Source organism: Notolepis coatsorum (genome assembly GCF_963971535.1).
Source record: "Notolepis coatsorum genome assembly, contig: SCAFFOLD_1094, whole genome shotgun sequence".
NCBI classification, from domain to species: domain Eukaryota; kingdom Metazoa; phylum Chordata; class Actinopteri; order Aulopiformes; family Paralepididae; genus Notolepis; species Notolepis coatsorum.
The window spans coordinates 1-22,488 of record NW_028170181.1 but is presented as its reverse complement, the minus strand read 5'-3'; the positions used below and the strand labels follow the sequence as shown (position 1 = coordinate 22,488).

Genomic DNA, 22,488 nt, shown 5'->3' with positions numbered 1-22,488 from the left:
GAGCTGCCCAGTACAACCACAGTCTGCCACCTGGGAGCTGCCCAGTACAACCACAGTCTGCCACCTGGGAGCCGCCCAGTACAACAACAGTCTGACACCTGGGAGCTGCCCAGTACAACCACAGTCTGACACCTGGGAGCTGCCCAGTACAACCACAGTCTGACACCTGGGAGCTGCCCAGTACAACCACAGTCTGACACCTGGGAGCTGCCCAGTACAACCACAGTCTGCCACCTGGGAGCTGCCCAGTACAACCACAGCCTGACACCTGGGAGCTGCCCAGTACAACCACAGTCTGACACCTGGGAGCTGCCCAGTACAACCACAGTCTGCCACCTGGGAGCTGCCCAGTACAACCACAGTCTGACACCTGGGAGCTGCCCAGTACAACCACAGTCTGACACCTGGGAGCTGCCCAGTACAACCACAGTCTGACACCTGGGAGCTGCCCAGTACGACCACAGTCTGACACCTGGGAGCTGCCCAGTACAACCACAGTCTGCCACCTGGGAGCTGCCCAGTACAACCACAGTCTGACACCTGGGAGCCGCCCAGTACGACCACAGTCTGACACCGTTGGCCACTGAGCAACTCCACTGGAGCAGTTGGGGGTTAAGTGCCTTGCTCAAGGACACTTCAGCGGTTGGTGTTAAGGGGATAGGAGAGAGTTATTAATTCACTTCCCCAGCCCAGATTTTTTCCTGCCGGTCCGGGTGATCGAACCAGCGACCTTCCGGTCACAAACCCGCTTCTCTAACCATTAGGCCACAGCTGCTCCTCATTGAAAAGTTAATAAGCCATTATTTAACAGCTAGTCCGTTGAACAATGAACACACAGCCGTCCTGCCTCGGCCTACCTGCCTTCATCAGGGCAGAGAGAGAGGCCTACCTTGACATTTTTCATATACGGTATTAAGCTAATTTTGGTATTAGAAACTCAAAAGCACTCCTTAAGGCCATAAACCTCTGAAACTGCATGGAGCTCAGTATCAGCAAATCAGGATTAGCTCGGTAACGTAATTATGTGGATCTATCTTTGTGTGTGTGCGTGTGTGTGTGTGTGCGTGTGTGCGTGCGTGTGTGTGTGTGTGTGTGTGTGTGTGTGTGTGTGTGTGTGTGTGTGTGTGTGTGTGTGTGGACCCTTGGCCTCAACACACTGGGGAAAATGCAACCATTCATACGTTTAAACCTTATTTGGGCACTAAGCAGTTAGGGGGGGGGGAAGAAAAGCTGTGCTTGTTTGGCCGTGAGAGGAGAGCGGCTGCCAATTACTGTGGAGACTCAACCGACTCTGTACAAATCAAAGCAAACGACATCACATCAGTGGCTGAGGTTAGCAGACGTAGTCCGGGGCGTCTTATTATGCGAATTATAGATATTCCAGTCGTAATTCGGCTTTATAAAGGAACACGCCAACATTTTGGGAAATTAGCTTACCGTCTTCTCCAGAGAGAGACGAGAAGATAGATACCAGTTTCCTCTCTGTGTGTGTTCAGTAGAAAGCTACCTGGCTGCACGTTAGCCTAGCTTAGCACAATGAATGGAAGCGGACAGCCTAGGCATTGTCCAACTAACACCTCCCCCGAAGGCTAACCGGCCATGTCCGCTTCCATTCATTGTGCTAAGCTAGGCTAACGTGCAGCCAAATAGCTTTCTAAAAAAAGTTATATAAAAAAAAATATATATATAATTTTCTTTCTTTTATGATTACGTCTTAACTCAATCAGCGCCAATCCCAAGTTTACTCGTTATTGCCCGCCAACCGCTGAGCGCCAATAACGAGTTAACTAGTTTTTAGATCCTTTTAAATTTTTTTCGATTTTTTTATTCTATACAGTCTCACGGACCTCGGTGTATCATTGGGACCCAGAGATTGCAATTCCGGCCGAATCCTGCTAGGTGGCAGTATTGCCTACCCTTTGAAACCTTATTTCACACTGTGTGTTACATTGGTCCGGGCGAAGAAATAGTACCCGGGCAAGTGTAAGGCTTCATCCGAGCACTTTGGAACGCGTTCAGCACACTTCATGCATAGTTTGTTCCATTTCACGTCAGGGACCCGATGGACATCAATACTGGAAATCACGATCAGACAATTGGAATATTCTTTTTGCAATAACTCCTAGCAAAAGTAAGGACTATATGACATCAATCCTACTTTGATCCTACAATGATTTCACATCGATCGCAACGATCAGCGTATGTAGTATTCAAAACGTATGCCGTTGCTGACGATCAGAGCATCACAAAACGACCCGCCGCCCCTTTGACGCCTTCATGATGAAACATAATACCTATTATATACCTTTGATTTGGAAATAGTATCGTGTCCAGGCGAGCAACGCAAACGACTTTCGTAAAATGCACACAGCGCTCCATAACTCAGCTTCCAGGAATTAGCCCGGATCACTCTGAAACTATACAATATTCACCACGGGATAACACGCGAACGCATACATGAAAACATTTATTATTTTTTACATGTTGGACGAGAGATAGTGACTGTCAAATGAGCCATCATATTGTCTCCATAGCTATAATATAGAATATAGATATAGCTCTGCAAACATCGTGACGCACAGTGAAAATGCCTATCTTTTAAAGCGTGGCCCATTGACTACAGGGATGGGGATAATAGCTGGCGCTGAATGAGTTAAAATATGACGGCAGACATTCGAAGCTTCATTCGAAAACTTCGAATGTAAAAAGAATGACATACAATTGTAAAGCGCTTTGGATAAGAGCACTATATAAATGCACCATTTACCAGTTAGTGGACAGATGTTTCGCTCACTTGCTCAAGGGCACTCCCGACAACCTGGTGCCCTTCATCTAAAGTGGGCGGAGCTTGAAAGGCTTACATATCCCTCGCTAGATACCGCGTCGCGTGAACGTAGGACGTGGGAAACACAAAGGTGGTGACAGTGTCCTTGTTGCTTAGAAGAAAGCAGACCTCGTGATGACAAGTCTTACCTCCTTCTCTGGTCACTATGTGGTTGAGGTTGACTATATCCAAGATGGCTTCCAGGTCTTTGTCGCTGAGGCTCCTGGTAGCCATGTCCTCCACTGAGTCCGGGTAGATCACCTGGTCCCGCAGGGAGCCAATGGACATGTAGGGCCTGGGCACCCACACACACACACACACACGCACACGCACGCACACACACACACACACACAGACACACACAATTTTTAAGGGGACATATTATGTATCTTTAAAAAAAGTTATACGACTTCCAATATGGCCCCCAGTGATGTTCAATGTCCCCCAATGACATCACCGGTGACCATTGACAAACTAATTTACCCCCAATAACTGTCAAAACCAAATGTTTAGAGTTTTTGGATGTGTGTGTGAGTCTGAGATTAAAATGAAATCAGCATTGTTTTAGTTCTTTTTGGTGAAGTGCCCCTTTAAGGAGAGAAAGAGTATCATCTCCGCCACTTAAACACTTCACTGTGACTTAAACACATCACTGTGACTTAAACACTTCACTGTGACTTAAACACATCACTGTGACTTAAACACATCACTGTGACTTAAACACTTCACTGTGACTTAAACACACCACTGTGACTTAAACACATCACTGTGACTTAAACACTTCACTGTGACTTAAACACTTCACTGTGACTTAAACACACCACTGTGACTTAAACACTTCACTGTGACTTAAACACATCACTGTGACTTAAACACACCACTGTGACTTAAACACACCACTGTGACTTAAACACTTCACTGTGACTTAAACACTTCACTGTGACTTAAACACTTCACTGTGACTTAAACACTTCACTGTGACTTAAACACTTAAACACTTCACTGTGACTTAAATACTTCACTGTGACTTAAACACACCACTGTGACTTAAACACTTCACTGTGACTTAAACACATCACTGTGACTTAAACACACCACTGTGACTTAAACACTTCACTGTGACTTGACTTAAACACACCACTGTGACTTAAACACTTCACTGTGACTTGACTTAAACACACCACTGTGACTTAAACACATCACTGTGACTTAAACACACCACTGTGACTTAAACACTTCACTGTGACTTAAACACTTCACTGTGACTTAAACACTTCACTGTGACTTAAACACATCACTGTGACTTAAACACACCACTGTGACTTAAACACTTCACTGTGACTTAAACACTTCACTGTGACTTAAACACACCACTGTGACTTAAACACACCACTGTGACTTGACTTAAACACATCACTGTGGCTTAAACACTTCACTGTGACTTAAACACTTCACTGTGACTTAAACACATCACTGTGACTTAAACACACCACTGTGACTTAAACACTTCACTGTGACTTAAACACTTCACTGTGACTTAAACACACCACTGTGACTTAAACACATCACTGTGACTTAAACACTTCACTGTGACTTAAACACACCACTGTGACTTAAACACACCACTGTGACTTAAACACATCACTGTGACTTAAACACTTCACTGTGACTTAAACACACCACTGTGACTTAAACACTTCACTGTGACTTAAACACACCACTGTGACCTAAACACTTCACTGTGACTTAAACACACCACTGTGACTTAAACACACCACTGTGACTTAAACACACCACTGTGACTTAAACACTTCACTGTGACTTAAACACTTCACTGTGACTTAAACACTTCACTGTGACTTAAACACTTCACTGTGACTTAAACACATCACTGTGACTTAAACACACCACTGTGACTTAAACACTTCACTGTGACTTAAACACTTCACTGTGACTTAAACACACCACTGTGACTTAAACACTTCACTGTGACTTAAACACACCACTGTGACTTGACTTAAACACATCACTGTGACTTAAACACACCACTGTGACTTAAACACTTCACTGTGACTTAAACACACCACTGTGACTTGACTTAAACACATCACTGTGGCTTAAACACTTCACTGTGACTTAAACACTTCACTGTGACTTAAACACATCACTGTGACTTAAACACACCACTGTGACTTAAACACATCACTGTGACTTAAACACTTCACTGTGACTTAAACACACCACTGTGACTTAAACACTTCACTGTGACTTAAACACACCACTGTGACCTAAACACTTCACTGTGACTTAAACACACCACTGTGGCTTAAACACACAACTGTGACTTAAACACACCACTGTGACTTAAACACTTCACTGTGACTTAAACACTTCACTGTGACTTAAACACTTCACTGTGACTTAAACACTTCACTGTGACTTAAACACTTCACTGTGACTTAAACACTTCACTGTGACTTAAACACTTCAACACTTCACTGTGACTTAAACACTTCACTGTGACTTAAACACTTCACTGTGACTTAAACACACCACTGTGACTTAAACACTTCACTGTGACTTAAACACTTCACTGTGACTTAAACACACCACTGTGACTTAAACACACCACTGTGACTTAAACACACCACTGTGACTTAAACACATCACTGTGACTTAAACACACCACTGTGACTTAAACACTTCACTGTGACTTAAACACTTCACTGTGACTTAAACACACCACTGTGACTTAAACACACCACTGTGGCTTAAACACACAACTGTGACTTAAACACACCACTGTGACTTAAACACACCACTGTGACTTAAACACTTCACTGTGACTTAAACACTTCACTGTGACTTAAACACTTCACTGTGACTTAAACACTTCACTGTGACTTAAACACTTCACTGTGACACTTCACTGTGACTTAAACACTTCACTGTGACTTAAACACTTCACTGTGACTTAAACACACCACTGTGACTTAAACACTTCACTGTGACTTAAATACTTCACTGTGACTTAAACACACCACTGTGACTTAAACACTTCACTGTGACTTAAACACTTCACTGTGACTTAAACACACCACTGTGACTTAAACACTTCACTGTGACTTAAACACTTCACTGTGACTTAAACACACCACTGTGACTTAAACACTTCACTGTGACTTAAACACTTCACTGTGACTTAAACACACCACTGTGACTTAAACACACCACTGTGACTTAAACACTTCACTGTGACTTAAACACTTGACTGTGACTTAAACACTTCACTGTGACTTAAACACTTCACTGTGACTTAAACACTTCACTGTGACTTAAACACACCACTGTGACTTGTACACATCTGTAAATTGGCCATCATCACACTCTCGATGGGAAATTAATTGGCTTAACACTCATTCCCAAAGCCCTCCTTGATCTGACCCCTCCTTAATTGATACAGCTGTTAAAACGGTCATCTACTCTCTACAACACCAGAACTGTTCCCTGTGTTAACACTTCCTTCGGTCAATCCTCCTTCCAACGCGCTGCTCCCAGCTGTCGGAACGAGACGCCAAAGACGTTGTAAATGGACAAATTGATCCCCTGTCACTACTTTTAAGTTGTTTCCACACACACACCTGCAATTGCCCCACCGAGCCCTTTAACTTTATTTGGTCTGTTCTGCGTCATGTATCACATACTGTGTCATTTTATTGGGTTGTTTGTTTGACGTGTGTTTTAATTATTTCCCTCACCTCTGTGATCATGTATGTATCGTCTGTCTCTTTTCTATTCTATTTTATGTCATTTTTGTCCCCTTTCCCTGTTAGCCTTCGAGAGGCCCTTTTGTCCTCTCGCCAGGCCGTCGTTGTAAATAAGAATTTGCTCTTAATTGACCCGCCTGGTTAAATAAAGGTTAAATAAAATAAGTAGGGCTGTCAGTTTATCGCGTTAATTAGATTAATTAATTACACAGCAAATGATCGCGTTATGAAAATTAACTCAAAATTAATTACAATTTTATTTTTTATATATATTCTTTTTTAGCCTATTCATTCCATAAGAACGTAGATTACACATTTACAGACTTTTATTTTTTATATGGTCCATTTGCATGTTCTTGGTATCTGATTCTAGGGACCTTAGGGAATGTATTCCCAGTGTCAGAAATACTGTGTCTGTTACTAGACTTGAGTAAATTGTAATGAACCAAATGAGAATATCAATAACTTTTTTTTTTATTTATCTTTGACTGTGAATAACACCATGCTCAAATTGACCAGACCTCAAAAATCTAAGCAAATTAATAGATGGAAGATGATTAAACAGAAGGTTTTGTAGATACAGTACTGAATTCTGCCATCCGGACACATGCAATTTGAAATATGATTATAGAATATAGAATATCAGGCATAAAATGGTTATGCGATTAAAATGCGATTAATTAGATTAATTAATTACAAATCCTGTAATTAATTAGATACATTTTTTTAATCGCCTGACAGCACTAAAAATAAGTAAAAAACGCAGAAGAGAAGCGCTGCTCCTGGTCGCCGCTCCTTGTGCTGACCTCTCGTTTCATCAAGTGCCATTAAGGACGTCTCGACAGCAGGTGCGTTTAGACACTTAGGAAGAAGCAAAGGCTCGAGAAGAAAGGCGTCTATTGTCCTTCCATTGTATATGATGCACATGGGGGTCTGGTTACAGCAGGCAGGCAGGTGGGTTCCGTGTCTCGTCCCCGTCTCCCACATCAAATATTCACAGCGCCGCCGGAGGGAGGAGGCCGACTTTACACCCAGGAGCAGCTCTGTGGCGGCTCGCATGACCCATTTAGAACCTGATTCAGGGCCATCCATCCCGCGGTCTGATCGATAACCCGCGGCACAAATGGAGACAATTGTATATGTATGTATATATATATATATATAATGTCCAACCCTTTATCATGACCATGCGTGAAATACACTCAAGTGTCTGCGTCGTGCAAAAAAGGTTATGACTGCGTATATATGACTACCACACTACAGAAGGTTAACCTGTCACTACCACACTACAGAAGGTTAACCCTTTCACTACCACACTACAGAAGGTTAACCTGTCACTACCACACTACAGAAGGTTAACCCTTTCACTACCACACTACAGACGGTTAACCTTTCGCTACCACACTACAGACGGTTAACCTTTCACTACCACACTACAGAAGGTTAACCCTTTCACTACCACACTACAGAAGGTTAACCTTTCACTACCACACTACAGAAGGTTAACCCTTTCACTACCACACTACAGACGGTTAACCTTTCACTACCACACTACAGAAGGTTAACCCTTTCACTACCACACTACAGACGGTTAACCTTTCGCTACCACACTACAGACGGTTAACCTTTCACTACCACACTACAGAAGGTTAACCTTTCACTTTCCACACTACAGACGGTTAACCTTTCACTACCACACTACAGAAGGTTAACCTTTCACTACCACACTACAGACGGTTAACCTTTCACTACCACACTACAGAAGGTTAACCTTTCACTACCACACTACAGAAGGTTAACCTTTCACTACCACACTACAGAAGGTTAACCTTTCACTACCACACTACAGAAGGTTAACGTTTCACTACCACACTACAGAAGGTTAACCTTTCACTACCACACTACAGAAGGTGAACCTTTCACTACCACACTACAGAAGGTTAACACTTTCACTACCACACTACAGAAGGTTAACCTGTCACTACCACACTACAGAGGGTTAACCTGTCACTACCACACTACAGAAGGTTAACCTTTCACTACCACACTACAGAAGGTTAACCCTTTCACTACCACACTACAGAAGGTGAACCTTTCACTACCACACTACAGAAGGTGAACCTTTCACTACCACACTACAGAAGGGTAACCTTTCACTACCACACTACAGAAGGTTAACCTTTCACTACCACACTACAGCAGACCCTTTCACTACCACACTACAGAAGGTTAACCCTTTCACTACCACACTACAGAAGGTTAACCTTTCACTACCACACTACAGAAGGTTAACACTTTCACTACCACACTACAGAAGGTTAACCTTTCACTACCACACTACAGAAGGTTAACCTTTCACTACCACACTACAGAAGGTTAACACTTTCACTACCACACTACAGAAGGTTAACCTTTCACTACCACACTACAGAAGGTTAACGTTTCACCACCACACTACAGACGGTTAACCCTTTCACTACCACACTACAGAAGGTTAACCTTTCACTACCACACTACAGACGGTTAACACTTTCACTACCACACTACAGAAGGTTAACCTGTCACTACCACACTACAGAAGGTTAACCTTTCACTACCACACTACAGAAGGTTAACCTGTCACTACCACACTACAGATGGTTAACCCTTTCACTACCACACTACAGAAGGTTAACCTTTCACTACCACACTACAGAAGGTTAACCTGTCACTACCACACTACAGAAAGTTAACCTTTCACTACCACACTACAGCAGACCCTTTCACTACCACACTACAGAAGGTTAACCCTTTCACTACCACACTACAGAAGGTTAACCCTTCACTACCACACTACAGAAGGTTAACCCTTTCACTAACACACTACAGAAGGTTAACCTTTCACTACCACACTACAGAAGGTTAACCTTTCACTACCACACTACAGAAGGTTAACACTTTCACTACCACACTACAGAAGGTTAACCCTTTCACTACCACACTACAGAAGGTTAACACTTTCACTACCACACTACAGAAGGTTAACCCTTTCACTACCACACTACAGACGGTTAACAGTTATGGTTTAAGGGTTAAAGTTTGGATTAAGGTAATGGCCCAGCTGTTGGCAAAAAACACCTCTCCCAGAGCTTTAAGCTAGGCTAGTGGTCCGTATCCGCTTCCATTCATTTGTGCTAAGCTAGGCTAGCTTGCAGCCGGATAGCTTGCTACTGAACGCAGAGGAAATTGGTATCTATCTTCTTGTCTGACCCTGGAGAAGAGGGTAAGCGCATGTCCCATAATGTTGGTGCGTTCCAGTTTAAATCAAGCACATGCACCGGCCAAACGCTGACGTCCCCTCAAAGGATATTAAGGCTGGTGTAATTGATTAATTTTTTTCAACATAATCTACAAAAAAAGACTAAAACCAACCATGCACACCCGATTATAGGTCATATCCAGAAGTCATAGAACTCCATTGTTTTGCAAAGAAATCATTGTGATGACGAGGATTGTGGGGTTTTCTTGGAATGACAGTATGAAGCGACAGCGACCGCCTGGAGTCGACCTGCAGGATCAACAGCATCCAGAGGGTTTCAGTTGATAACCGAGCGAGGTGTTGGATGAAGGCCGTGGTGAATATTTCACTGTGGTCACGGCTCTGGTTTCTCTTCACACACACACACACACACACACACACACACACACACACACACACACACACACACACACACACACACACACACACACGCACAGACACACACACACAGACACACACACACACACACACACACACACACGCACACACGCACAGACACACACACACACACGCACGCACACGCACACTAAGGTCATGTTCCTCTGGGTTAGGTTACCTGCAGTGTCTGTCGTGACAGAATTCTAGAGAGCAGTGTTACACGTCGTGGCTGGGGGGGTGTTGGGGTGTGTGTGACAGACTGGCATCATGCTGGGGGGGTGTTGGGATGTGTGTGACAGACTGGCATCATGCTGCGGGGGGTGTTGGGGTGTGTGTGACAGACTGGCATCATGCTGGGGGGGTGTTGGGGTGTGTGTGACAGACTGGCATCATGCTGCGGGGGGTGTTGGGGTGTGTGTGACAGACTGGCATCATGCTGGGGGGGTGTTGGGGTGTGTGTGACAGACTGGCATCATGCTGGGGGGGTGTTGGGGTGTGTGTGACAGACTGGCATCATGCTGGGGGGGTGTTGGGGTGTGTGTGACAGACTGGCATCATGCTGGGGGGGTGTTGGGGTGTGTGTGACAGACTGGCATCATGCTGGGGGGGTGTTGGGGTGTGTGTGACAGACTGGCATCATGCTGGGGGGGTGTTGGGGTGTGTGTGACAGACTGGCATCATGCTGGGGGGGTGTTGGGGTGTGTGTGACAGACTGGCATCATGCTGGGGGGGTGTTGGGGTGTGTGTGACAGACTGGCATCATGCTGGGGGGGTGTTGGGGTGTGTGTGACAGACTGGCATCATGCTGGGGGGGTGTTGGGGTGTGTGACAGACAGACTGGCATCATGCTGGGGGGGGTGTTGGGGTGTGTGTGACAGACAGACTGGCATCATGCTGGGGGGGGTGTTGGGGTGTGTGACAGACAGACTGGCATCATGCTGGGGGGGTGTTGGGGTGTGTGTGACAGACAGACTGGCATCATGCTGGGGGGGGTGTTGGGGTGTGTGTGACAGACTGGCATCATGCTGGGGGGGTGTTGGGATGTGTGTGACAGACTGGCATCATGCTGCGGGGGGTGTTGGGGTGTGTGTGACAGACTGGCATCATGCTGGGGGGGTGTTGGGATGTGTGTGACAGACTGGCATCATGCTGCGGGGGGTGTTGGGGTGTGTGTGACAGACAGACTGGCATCATGCTGGGGGGGTGTTGGGGTGTGTGTGACAGACTGGCATCATGCTGGGGGGGTGTTGGGGTGTGTGTGACAGACTGGCATCATGCTGGGGGGGTGTTGGGGTGTGTGTGACAGACAGACTGGCATCATGCTGGGGGGGTGTTGGGGTGTGTGTGACAGACAGACTGGCATCATGCTGGGGGGGTGTTGGGATGTGTGTGACAGACAGACTGGCATCATGCACAGCAATGGGACCCAAGTTACATAACTGAAGGGGTTTCAGGAAAACAGTTCAAGTTCACAGAACATGTGTGTGTGTGTACCTCTGAGGGACGTAGAACATGTGTGTGTGTGTGTGTGTGTGTGTGTGTGTGTGTGTGTGTGTGTGTGTGTGTGTGTGTGTGCCTCTGTGTGTACCTCTGAGGGATGTAGAACATGTGTGTGTGTGTGTGTGTGTACCTCTGAGGGATGTAGAACATGTGTGTGTGTGTGTGTGTGTGTGTGTGTGTGTGTGTGTGTGTGTGTGTGTGTGTGTGTGTGTGTGTGTGTGTGTGTGCGTGTGTGTGTACCTCTGTGTGTACCTCTGAGGGATGTAGAACATGTGTGTGTGTGTGTGTGTGTGTGTGTGTGTGTGTGTGTGTGTGTGTGTGTGTGTGTGTGTGTGTGTGTGTACCTCTGAGGGATGTAGAACATGTGTTTAGGGGAGGGTTTGTGCAGCAGACCACCGTACACCGGCCACAGCCCACTCAGGATCCTGAACAGGGAGCTCTTGCCGCAGCCGTTGGGCCCCGTGATCAGCAGGTGCATCCCTTCCTCCACCTGCAACAAACACCGTGTAGAGATGATGATGTAACACCGGCTCAGGAGTGAGGAGAAGCAGTTAGAGAGCGCACGAGACACAGCGACTCGTCACATTTGTATTAAAACAGAACAAAGAAAATACGATTTCTTGATTCAGAACATTGGTTTGAATTTCAAGGACTTTTTAAGCACCTTTGTTGTTAGAAAATGAGCTGTTTTCAAGGAATTCCAGGCCTTGACTTTCTTTTGTAAAAAAAAATTAATCAAGCACTTTAAGCACTTCAATGACCTGGTGCGAACCCTGGACTCACCTACAGGTGCACACCACACGGTTAGTTCTGAACACGCTAATTACACCACCCAGCTAATGGTCCCACAGAGGACAGGTTCTGAACACGCTAATTACACGGCACAGCTAATGAGCCCACAGAGGACAGGTTCTGAACACGCTAATTACACGGCACAGCTAATGGTCCCACAGAGGACAGGTTCTGAACACGCTAATTACACCACACAGCTAATGGTCCCACAGAGGACAGGTTCTGAACACGCTAATTACACGGCACACAGCTAATGAGCCCACAGAGGACAGTCCTGGAGACATCAACATACACCACCACACACGTAGGGGTGGGGGGGGGGAAATCGATACGTAGTAGTATCGCAATACTTTGCGTGGCGATACCGTATCGATACAGGGACGTCGCCAAGTATCGATATTTAATTATTCAATTATTGTATAAGGAAGTTGCATTGTTCATTTGAATACCTGTAATAGTACAGTAGTCCACACAGACACACACACACACACACACACACACACACACACACACACACACACACACACGTGTGCATTCAGTTAAGTTGGAATATGATTGTAATACAAACAGTTCAGTTTGTCAGGTACATGACGCAACACAGATTACAGTGTTGACATCTGTCTGCTTGAGAAAATACCACGTTCTGCAATAAAAATGATTGAAGTGAGATGAACAGACCGAACTTTATTTTATTAGATAAAACATGTTGACAGTTTTACTTTGCAGTAAAAAAAAAAGAAATATTGATAAAATATATATATATATATATTAGATCGCAATATTCGCGATACATCGAGTATCGCGATACTAACGTATTATCGTGGCTCAAGTATTGCGATAGTATCGTATCGCGAGATCTCTGGCGATTCCCACCCCCACCACACAGCTAATGGTCCCACACTAGCATACACCACACAGCTAATGGTCCCACACTAGCATACACCACACAGCTAATGGTCCCACACTAGCATACACCACACAGCTAATGGTCCCACACTAGCAGCATACACCACACAGCTAATGGTCCCACACTAGCATACACCACACAGCTAATGGTCCCACACTAGCATACACCACACAGCTAATGGTCCCACACTAGCATACACCACACAGCTAATGGTCCCACACTAGCATACACCACACAGCTAATGGTCCCACACTAGCAGCATACACCACACAGCTAATGGTCCCACACTAGCATACACCACACAGCTAATGGTCCCACACTAGCATACACCACACAGCTAATGGTCCCACACTAGCATACACCACACAGCTAATGGTCCCACACTAGCATACACCACACAGCTAATGGTCCCACACTAGCATACACCACACAGCTAATGGTCCCACACTAGCATACACCACACAGCTAATGGTCCCACACTAGCAGCATACACCACACAGCTAATGGTCCCACACTAGCATACACCACACAGCTAATGGTCCCACACTAGCATACACCACACAGCTAATGGTCCCACACTAGCATACACCACACAGCTAATGGTCCCACACTAGCATACACCACACAGCTAATGGTCCCACACTAGCAGCATACACCACACAGCTAATGGTCCCACACTAGCATACACCACACAGCTAATGGTCCCACACTAGCATACACCACACAGCTAATGGTCCCACCACTAGCATACACCACACAGCTAATGGTCCCACACTAGCAGCATACACCACACAGCTAATGGTCCCACACTAGCATACACCACACAGCTAATGGTCCCACACTAGCATACACCACACAGCTAATGGTCCCACACTAGCAGCATACACCACACAGCTAATGGTCCCACACTAGCATACACCACACAGCTAATGGTCCCACACTAGCATACACCACACAGCTAATGGTCCCACACTAGCATACACCACACAGCTAATGGTCCCACACTAGCATACACCACACAGCTAATGGTCCCACACTAGCAGCATACACCACACAGCTAATGGTCCCACACTAGCATACACCACACAGCTAATGGTCCCACACTAGCATACACCACACAGCTAATGGTCCCACCACTAGCATACACCACACAGCTAATGGTCCCACCACTAGCATACACCACACAGCTAATGGTCCCACACTAGCAGCATACACCACACAGCTAATGGTCCCACACTAGCATACACCACACAGCTAATGGTCCCACACTAGCATACACCACACAGCTAATGGTCCCACACTAGCATACACCACACAGCTAATGGTCCCACACTAGCATACACCACACAGCTAATGGTCCCACACTAGCATACACCACACAGCTAATGGTCCCACACTAGCATACACCACACAGCTAATGGTCCCACACTAGCATACACCACACAGCTAATGGTCCCACACTAGCATACACCACACAGCTAATGGTCCCACACTAGCATACACCACACAGCTAATGGTGCCACACTAGCATACACCACACAGCTAATGGTCCCACACTAGCATACACCACACAGCTAATGGTCCCACACTAGCATACACCACACAGCTAATGGTCCCACACTAGCATACACCACACAGCTAATGGTCCCACACTAGCATACACCACACAGCTAATGGTCCCACACTAGCATACACCACACAGCTAATGGTCCCACACTAGCATACACCACACAGCTAATGGTCCCACACTAGCATACACCACACAGCTAATGGTCCCACACTAGCATACACCACACAGCTAATGGTCCCACACTAGCATACACCACACAGCTAATGGTCCCACACTAGCATACACCACACAGCTAATGGTCCCACACTAGCATACACCACACAGCTAATGGTCCCACACTAGCAGCATACACCACACAGCTAATGGTCCCACACTAGCAGCATACACCACACAGCTAATGGTCCCACACTAGCATACACCACACAGCTAATGGTCCCACACTAGCATACACCACACAGCTAATGGTCCCACCACTAGCAGCATACACCACACAGCTAATGGTCCCACACTAGCATACACCACACAGCTAATGGTCCCACACTAGCAGCATACACCACACAGCTAATGGTCCCACCACTAGCATACACCACACAGCTAATGGTCCCACACTAGCAGCATACACCACACAGCTAATGGTCCCACCACTAGCATACACCACACAGCTAATGGTCCCACCACTAGCATACACCACACAGCTAATGGTCCCACACTAGCAGCATACACCACACAGCTAATGGTCCCACACTAGCATACACCACACAGCTAATGGTCCCACACTAGCATACACCACACAGCTAATGGTCCCACACTAGCATACACCACACAGCTAATGGTCCCACACTAGCATACACCACACAGCTAATGGTCCCACACTAGCATACACCACACAGCTAATGGTCCCACACTAGCATACACCACACAGCTAATGGTCCTATGGTGCTGCAAGATTCCGAGTACATTTCCAAGAGTTGTACTCCAAAATATGCCCGTGGTACAAAAAGGTATCATGGTAGACTGATGGTCGTTTCAGTTTTACCACGTGTAAATTAATCACGGTAGTACCACTCAAATAAAACCACGATGGTATTATAACACAATTTAAACCACAATACAATACAATCTATATGAATTTCATTCATTCATTCATTCATTCATTCACACAAGAGGGCGACTGCCGGTTGGTCACAATCAAAAGTCATACCTTCATATTAGGGATGTCCGATATTATCGGCCGATATCGGCATTAAAATGTGATATCGGAAAATATCGGTATCGGTTTTAAAATTATTATTATTATTATTATTATTATTATTATTATTATTATTATTATTATTATTATTATTATTATTATTATTATTATTATTATTATTATTATTATTATTATTATTATTATATTTTTTTACATTTCTATAGAAATGATGTCCGATATTATCGGCCTACCGATATTATCGGCCGATATCGGCATAAAAATGTGATATCGGTTGATATCGGTATCGGAAATTAAGAGTTGGACAATATCGGTATATCGTATCGGTAAAAAAGCCAATATCGAGCATCCCTACTTCATAACTGTTGTAAAATCGAAACATAGCACACAGCCATGCCAACCATTTACTCAATACAGCTAAGTGGTCAGAGAGGCTCTACGTGAACGAACGGGTCAACGGGGGGAGTGTGTTGTTCCGTGTAGGTTGTTTACCAAAGGCTCTCTCTGTTGTCTTCAAAACACTGCACTCACTGTGTTGGCAGATGTTACAGATCTGTTTTAATATCCACGCACTACATGTACAGAGATCACAGAGATATGTGTGTGGACTGTGAGAGACTATGCTAGACTGGAGTAGAGCAGAGTAGAGGACAGTAAAGTGGGCACCAGGGTGGCGCACTGTTGTACAGCGCTGCGGTGCCACGCGGGCGTCCCGGGTTCGACTCCCGGACCCGGCGACCTTTGAACCGAATGTCTTCCCCCCTCTATCTCCCGTACTTCCTCTCTCTCTCTCTGCCGGACTGTCCGGAGAAAAAAAATATAATAATAAATACATTTAAAAAAAGAGTACGGTACAGTAAAGTACAGTAGAGTATAGTAGAATAGGGTAGAGTAGAGTAGAGTAGGATATAGTATAGCAGAGTAGAGTAGAGCAGGGGTTCCCAAACTTTTCAGGCCGGGACCCAGAAAATAAGGCGTCAGAGAGCCGCGGCCCAATGCACATCGTCAGGCTTTTTTTATTTATTTTTTTGCCAGGCGACCGATTTTTTAAGCCAAATATCACTTCAATCCTATTAAGTTAGTTCAAGTTAGTTATTCATTTATATGTGCTATTTATGAGAGGGCTAACTTGTTGCAAAATAATAATGCTCAACTGGCGCTGCTCTGATGGCTGCCTTTCTGATCGCTCCGTCGAGACTGTGCTTTCTTTTGTTAATTTTTATAGTATTAGGAGTTTTATTTGCACCAACTGTTGGTGCATTATATGTGTATGACCGTCAGTCAATCATTGACATTGGATTAAGGAAAACTTACCGTTTGGATTGCTCTCTGGATCGGATCGCTGAACAGCAGAAATGGCCCGCCGAGATCCTTTGTTATCATGGCCAAGACCAGGAGGAGAAACCGCCGCGAAGATGTGGAAAGAGAGCGGGGGTCCGAAACAGACTGAGGTCCAAACGACACAGAACCACATTGCCCAGCATATTGTTGGCCAATGTGCAATCGATAGGAAATAAACTGGATGACATCAGAGCACGGATCCAATTCCAGAGGGACATTCGGGATTGTAACGTCCTCTGTTTCACAGAAACTTGGCTGAGTCCAGATGTCCCGAATCACGCAATAGAACCGGCAGACCACTTCTTCGTTCTCCGCAAGGACCGGACGGCAGAAGAGTCACTAAAGACGAGAGGAGGCGGCATTGCCTTCATGATAAACAAGGAGTGGTGCGATTTAGGCAACACAAAGGAACTGTCTAACCACTGCTCCCCAGACCTGGAGTTTATCACGATAAAATGTCGACCCTTCTTCCTCCCAAGAGAGTTAACGTCCATCATCCTCATCGGAGTGTACATTCCACCACACGCGAACACTGGGGTCGCACTTTCAAAACTTCACGACGAGGTAAACAAACTCCAGGCAGCTAATGTTGACGCCGCCATTTTGGTTCTGGGTGATTTTAACAGCGCGCGTCTTAAAAAGGTGCTGCCGAATTTCTATCAGCATGTGACCTGTCCCACCAGAGGCGAGAACATATTAGACCATGTATACTCGCAATTTAAGAATGGGTACAAGTCACAGGCTCTTAGTCCATTCGGTAAAAGCGATCACGCTGCAATATTTCTTTTGCCAAAGTACAAACAAAGTCTCAAGCGAACGCCGGTGGTCTCGCGAGAGGTTAAGCGTTGGGCCGTGACGTCAGAGGAGTCACTCCAAGCTGTACTGGGAAGTACAGACTGGAGTGTATTCCGTGATAACACAGCCAATATTAACGAATACACCGAAACGGTGATTGACTATGTCTGTACTCAGGTAGAAGAAACAATCCCCTCCACCAAAATTAAAATCTACCCAAATCAAAAGCCCTGGGTAGACAAATCCGTCCGTGAGGCTCTGAAAGTGCGCACATCAGCATACAACACCGGGCTGGTGACAGGCAACATGGAAGAACACAAGATGGCAAGATACAACGTCAGGAGAGCAGTAATAGAGGCAAAACGGCGTTACAGGGATAAAGTTGAACTTCAGTTTGAACAGGCTGACTCTAGAGGCATGTGGCAGGGCCTCAGAACAATGACAGACTACAAAGGAACCCCCCTCAAACTGAACAGTGACATCTCCTTAGCAAATGATCTCAATTCCTTCTATGCGAGGTTTGAGGCTGTGAATAACAACACCAGCCTACAAACCACGGCAATGGGGGGGGGGGGGGGGTCTGCTGATGGAGACTCAGTGTTCAGGGTAACAGAGCATGAGGTGAGACGGATCTTTAAAAAAGTGAATATCAGGAAGGCAGCAGGACCGGACGGCATCCCCGGCCGCGTCCTAAAAGTCTGTGCCGACCAACTGGCCCCGGTATTCACTGACATCTTCAACCTGTCCTTGGAACAGGCTGTCATCCCCACCTGTCTGAAGAAGTCCACCATCATCCCTGTACCCAAAAAATCTACGCCCGCTTGCCTCAACGACTACCGCCCTGTAGCCCTCACCTCCATAGCCATGAAGTGCTTTGAGAAGCTAGTGAAGGGCTACATCTGTTCCTCCCTCCCCATCAACCTGGACCCTCTGCAATTTGCATATCGCACCAACAGGTCCACGGAGGACGCCATAGCCCATGTGCTGCACACAGCAGCATCACATCTGGACAAGAGGCAGGGGAACTATGTGAGAATGCTGTTCATCGACTACAGCTCAGCATTCAATACCATAGTCCCCTCCAAACTCATAGCCAAGCTCAGGGACCTGGGCTTGAACTATGACCTGTGCCAGTGGGTCTTGGACTTCCTGACGGGCAGACCCCAGGTGGTAAGAGCCGGCAACTGCACCTCCTCATCCATCACGCTCAACATAGGGGCCCCCCAGGGCTGTGTTCTGAGCCCCCTCCTCTACTCCCTGTACACACATGACTGCGTAGCACAGCGGAACAACAACACCATCATCAAATTTGCTGATGACACAGTAGTGGTGGGCCTGATCTCTGCCAACGACGAAAGGGCCTACCTGGAAGAGGTAGAGAACCTGTCACAGTGGTGTCAGGAGAACTGCCTCTCCCTGAACGTCAGCAAAACAAAAGAGATGATTGTGGACTTCAGGAGGTCGGGGGTCAAGGACTACAGCCCCCTCAGCATCGACGGGGCACCGGTTGAGAGAGTGAACAGTTTCAAGTACCTCGGAGCCCACATATCCGAGGACTTGACATGGACCACACACATTGACAGTGTTGTGAAGAAGGCACGACAACGCCTCTACTTCCTCAGGCGCCTAAGGAAGTTCCAAGTCAGTCAGAAGATCCTTAGGAACTTCTACTGATGTACAATAGAGAGCATCCTGACCGGCAACATCACCTCCTGGTTTGGGAATAGCACTGCACAAGACCGTAGCAGACTACAAAGAGTGACACGTTCAGCCGAACGCACAATTGGAGGGGGGCTTCCCACCCTCCAGAACATTTACATCAAGCGGTGCAAGGGGAAGGCTAAGAGAATTATTAAGGACTCGAGCCACCCGAACAACTGCCTCTTTGAACTGCTGCGGTCAGGCAAGCGATACCGGAGTCTTAAGGCGAGCACAGAAAGACTCAGAAGAAGCTTCTATCCCCAGGCCATCAGGCTGCTAAACGAACAATAATCGCTAAACGAACAATAATCACTATGCAACAACCATCAAATGCACACAGCACACACACCCACACGCACACACTCACTCACTCAAACAAACAACACACTGCAGCACCCACTCTCCACACTTTAGATCACACAAACACACTTACACTTTATATTTATTGATAAAGGATTTGCACTACAACTCGTACACCTACTGTGAATTGTACCTAAATTGCACCTCGTCCCATTTCTCCATTTCTGCCTTGCACTATATAGTATTGTATATTAGTACACTGCACAGTATTGTATATTGTATGGTAACTACGTCTATTCTGCATCGAACATTGTACATATGTCTAAACTGAACACTGTGACCTCTTTTTTTACTTCTAATTTTACTATGTTTTTATTTCATACTTATCTTGTCTTGCACAGTCTCTGGAGCGCAACAGTAAGAAGCATTTTGTACAAAAGTATTCTGTACTTCTGTATGACAACTATTAAAGAAACTTGAAACTAATGATAATAATAATAGCCTCATTAAAATACTATTGTTGCTTCGGTTGTTTTCAGCGTTTTATGTGCATAATGTTATTTAGTTTGAAATGTTCGTTGAAATAATAAGATTTTTAGTTTTTGTTTATTTATTAAGTTAATATAAAACCATATAGTCACATTTTAGAATACAATAGAATATAATTTTAGAATACAACTAGAAACACTGTCCTGGCCTGCTTCTAAGTTCAGTGGCCTGAAAAAAAAAAATTAAGATTTTTTTTTTTTTTTTATCATCTCACGGCCCTCCCGTGGCTGCTCGCGGCCCACCTTTGGGTCGCGACCCCGACTTTGGGAACCACTGCAGTAAAGTACAGTAGAGTATAGTAGAATATAGTATAGCAGAGTAGAGTAGAGTATAGTAGAGCAGAGAATGAATGAATGATCATTAGACTCTAGACTCACTCTCCACAAAGTAGGGAGGTAATTGCCTCCTTCACCACCACTGGTAGCACCCAACCTTGGGCTACGCAGGCTCAATGGCTGCCATACACTGGCACCAGGCACACATCACTCTACACACAATGGCTGAAAGGCCCGCCAGGACACAGGGAATGATATCAGCCAATGATTGATTGATAAGAGTAGTCTCACCTTGAAGTTCAGACTGGACACCACGACATCTCCATTGGGAGTGATGATTGGGACACGTTCACACACAATGCCCTGGTCCACATCTATCACTTTACCTAGAGAGAGAGAGAGAGAGAGAGAGTTAGGATTCTGTCAATATTCAATAACATACATCGACAAATATCCTGTAATACATGACAGGTTAGTGTCTCAGGGCTGGCGGGCTGAAAATCAGATCAGATTAGATTATTTGTATCTATCTAACTTTATGAGGCCATAACATGGTTGTGTGAGCTCTTACACCCAAATTAGTAGGGATGCTCGATATTGGCTTTTTTACCGATACCGATATATCGATATTGTCCAACTCTTAATTTCCGATACCGATATCAACCGATATCAACCGACACCGATATATGCAGGGTTTCCCCCGCCAAAAAATGGAATAATTTCAGGTAATTAACATTACATATCTCTTGTTGTGGAATTAACATAACATTATGCATACTTTTGACAATAAATAAAATCAGAATTTGTTCTTACTTGCTTGCCTGGGTAAATAAAGGTTATAGAAATGTAAAGAAATATATATATATTTTTTTTTTTTTTTTTTTTTTGGAAAACCGATACCGATATTTTCCGATATCACATTTTAATGCCGATATCGGCCGATAATATCGGTAGGCCGATAATATCGGACATCCCTACAAATTAGGTTTTAATTCGGGGTTTGGTAGTTTTTTCTTTTGTTAGATATTTTTATTCATTATTCATCCACTGACCTCAGTGTTGGCATAGGAAAGGATTTTGAGATCGCCAAAGTGTAATACCGGCCACATCCTGCCAGATGGCAGTGTCGCCCACCCTTTGAAACCTTATATCTCGCCCTGTGTTACACTCAAATGTCTCCGGGTGCTATATTTAGACGGAGCCGAGTAAATCGCTTCATCCGACCACTTCGAAACACATCTGGCACACTCGATCCATAAGTTGTGCCAAATTATGTCCGGGACC

General features: G+C 45.3%; 1 protein-coding gene across 1 annotated transcript in view; it reads right to left on the bottom strand.

The window, feature by feature from the left end:
- The window catches only part of LOC311248574 (ATP-binding cassette sub-family D member 2-like), a gene marked incomplete at both ends in the record, with an annotated part of 31,939 nt that extends 10,349 nt beyond the window's left edge, over window positions 1–21,590 (bottom strand). Inside the window, 3 exons of the mRNA XM_084339436.1 lie at window positions 2,974–3,119; window positions 12,112–12,257; window positions 21,496–21,590. Coding sequence (XP_084195562.1) covers window positions 2,974–3,119; window positions 12,112–12,257; window positions 21,496–21,590 — 387 coding nt within the window. The remainder of the gene's footprint in view (window positions 1–2,973; window positions 3,120–12,111; window positions 12,258–21,495) is intronic.
- Between the last annotated feature and the right edge of the window lie 898 nt (window positions 21,591–22,488).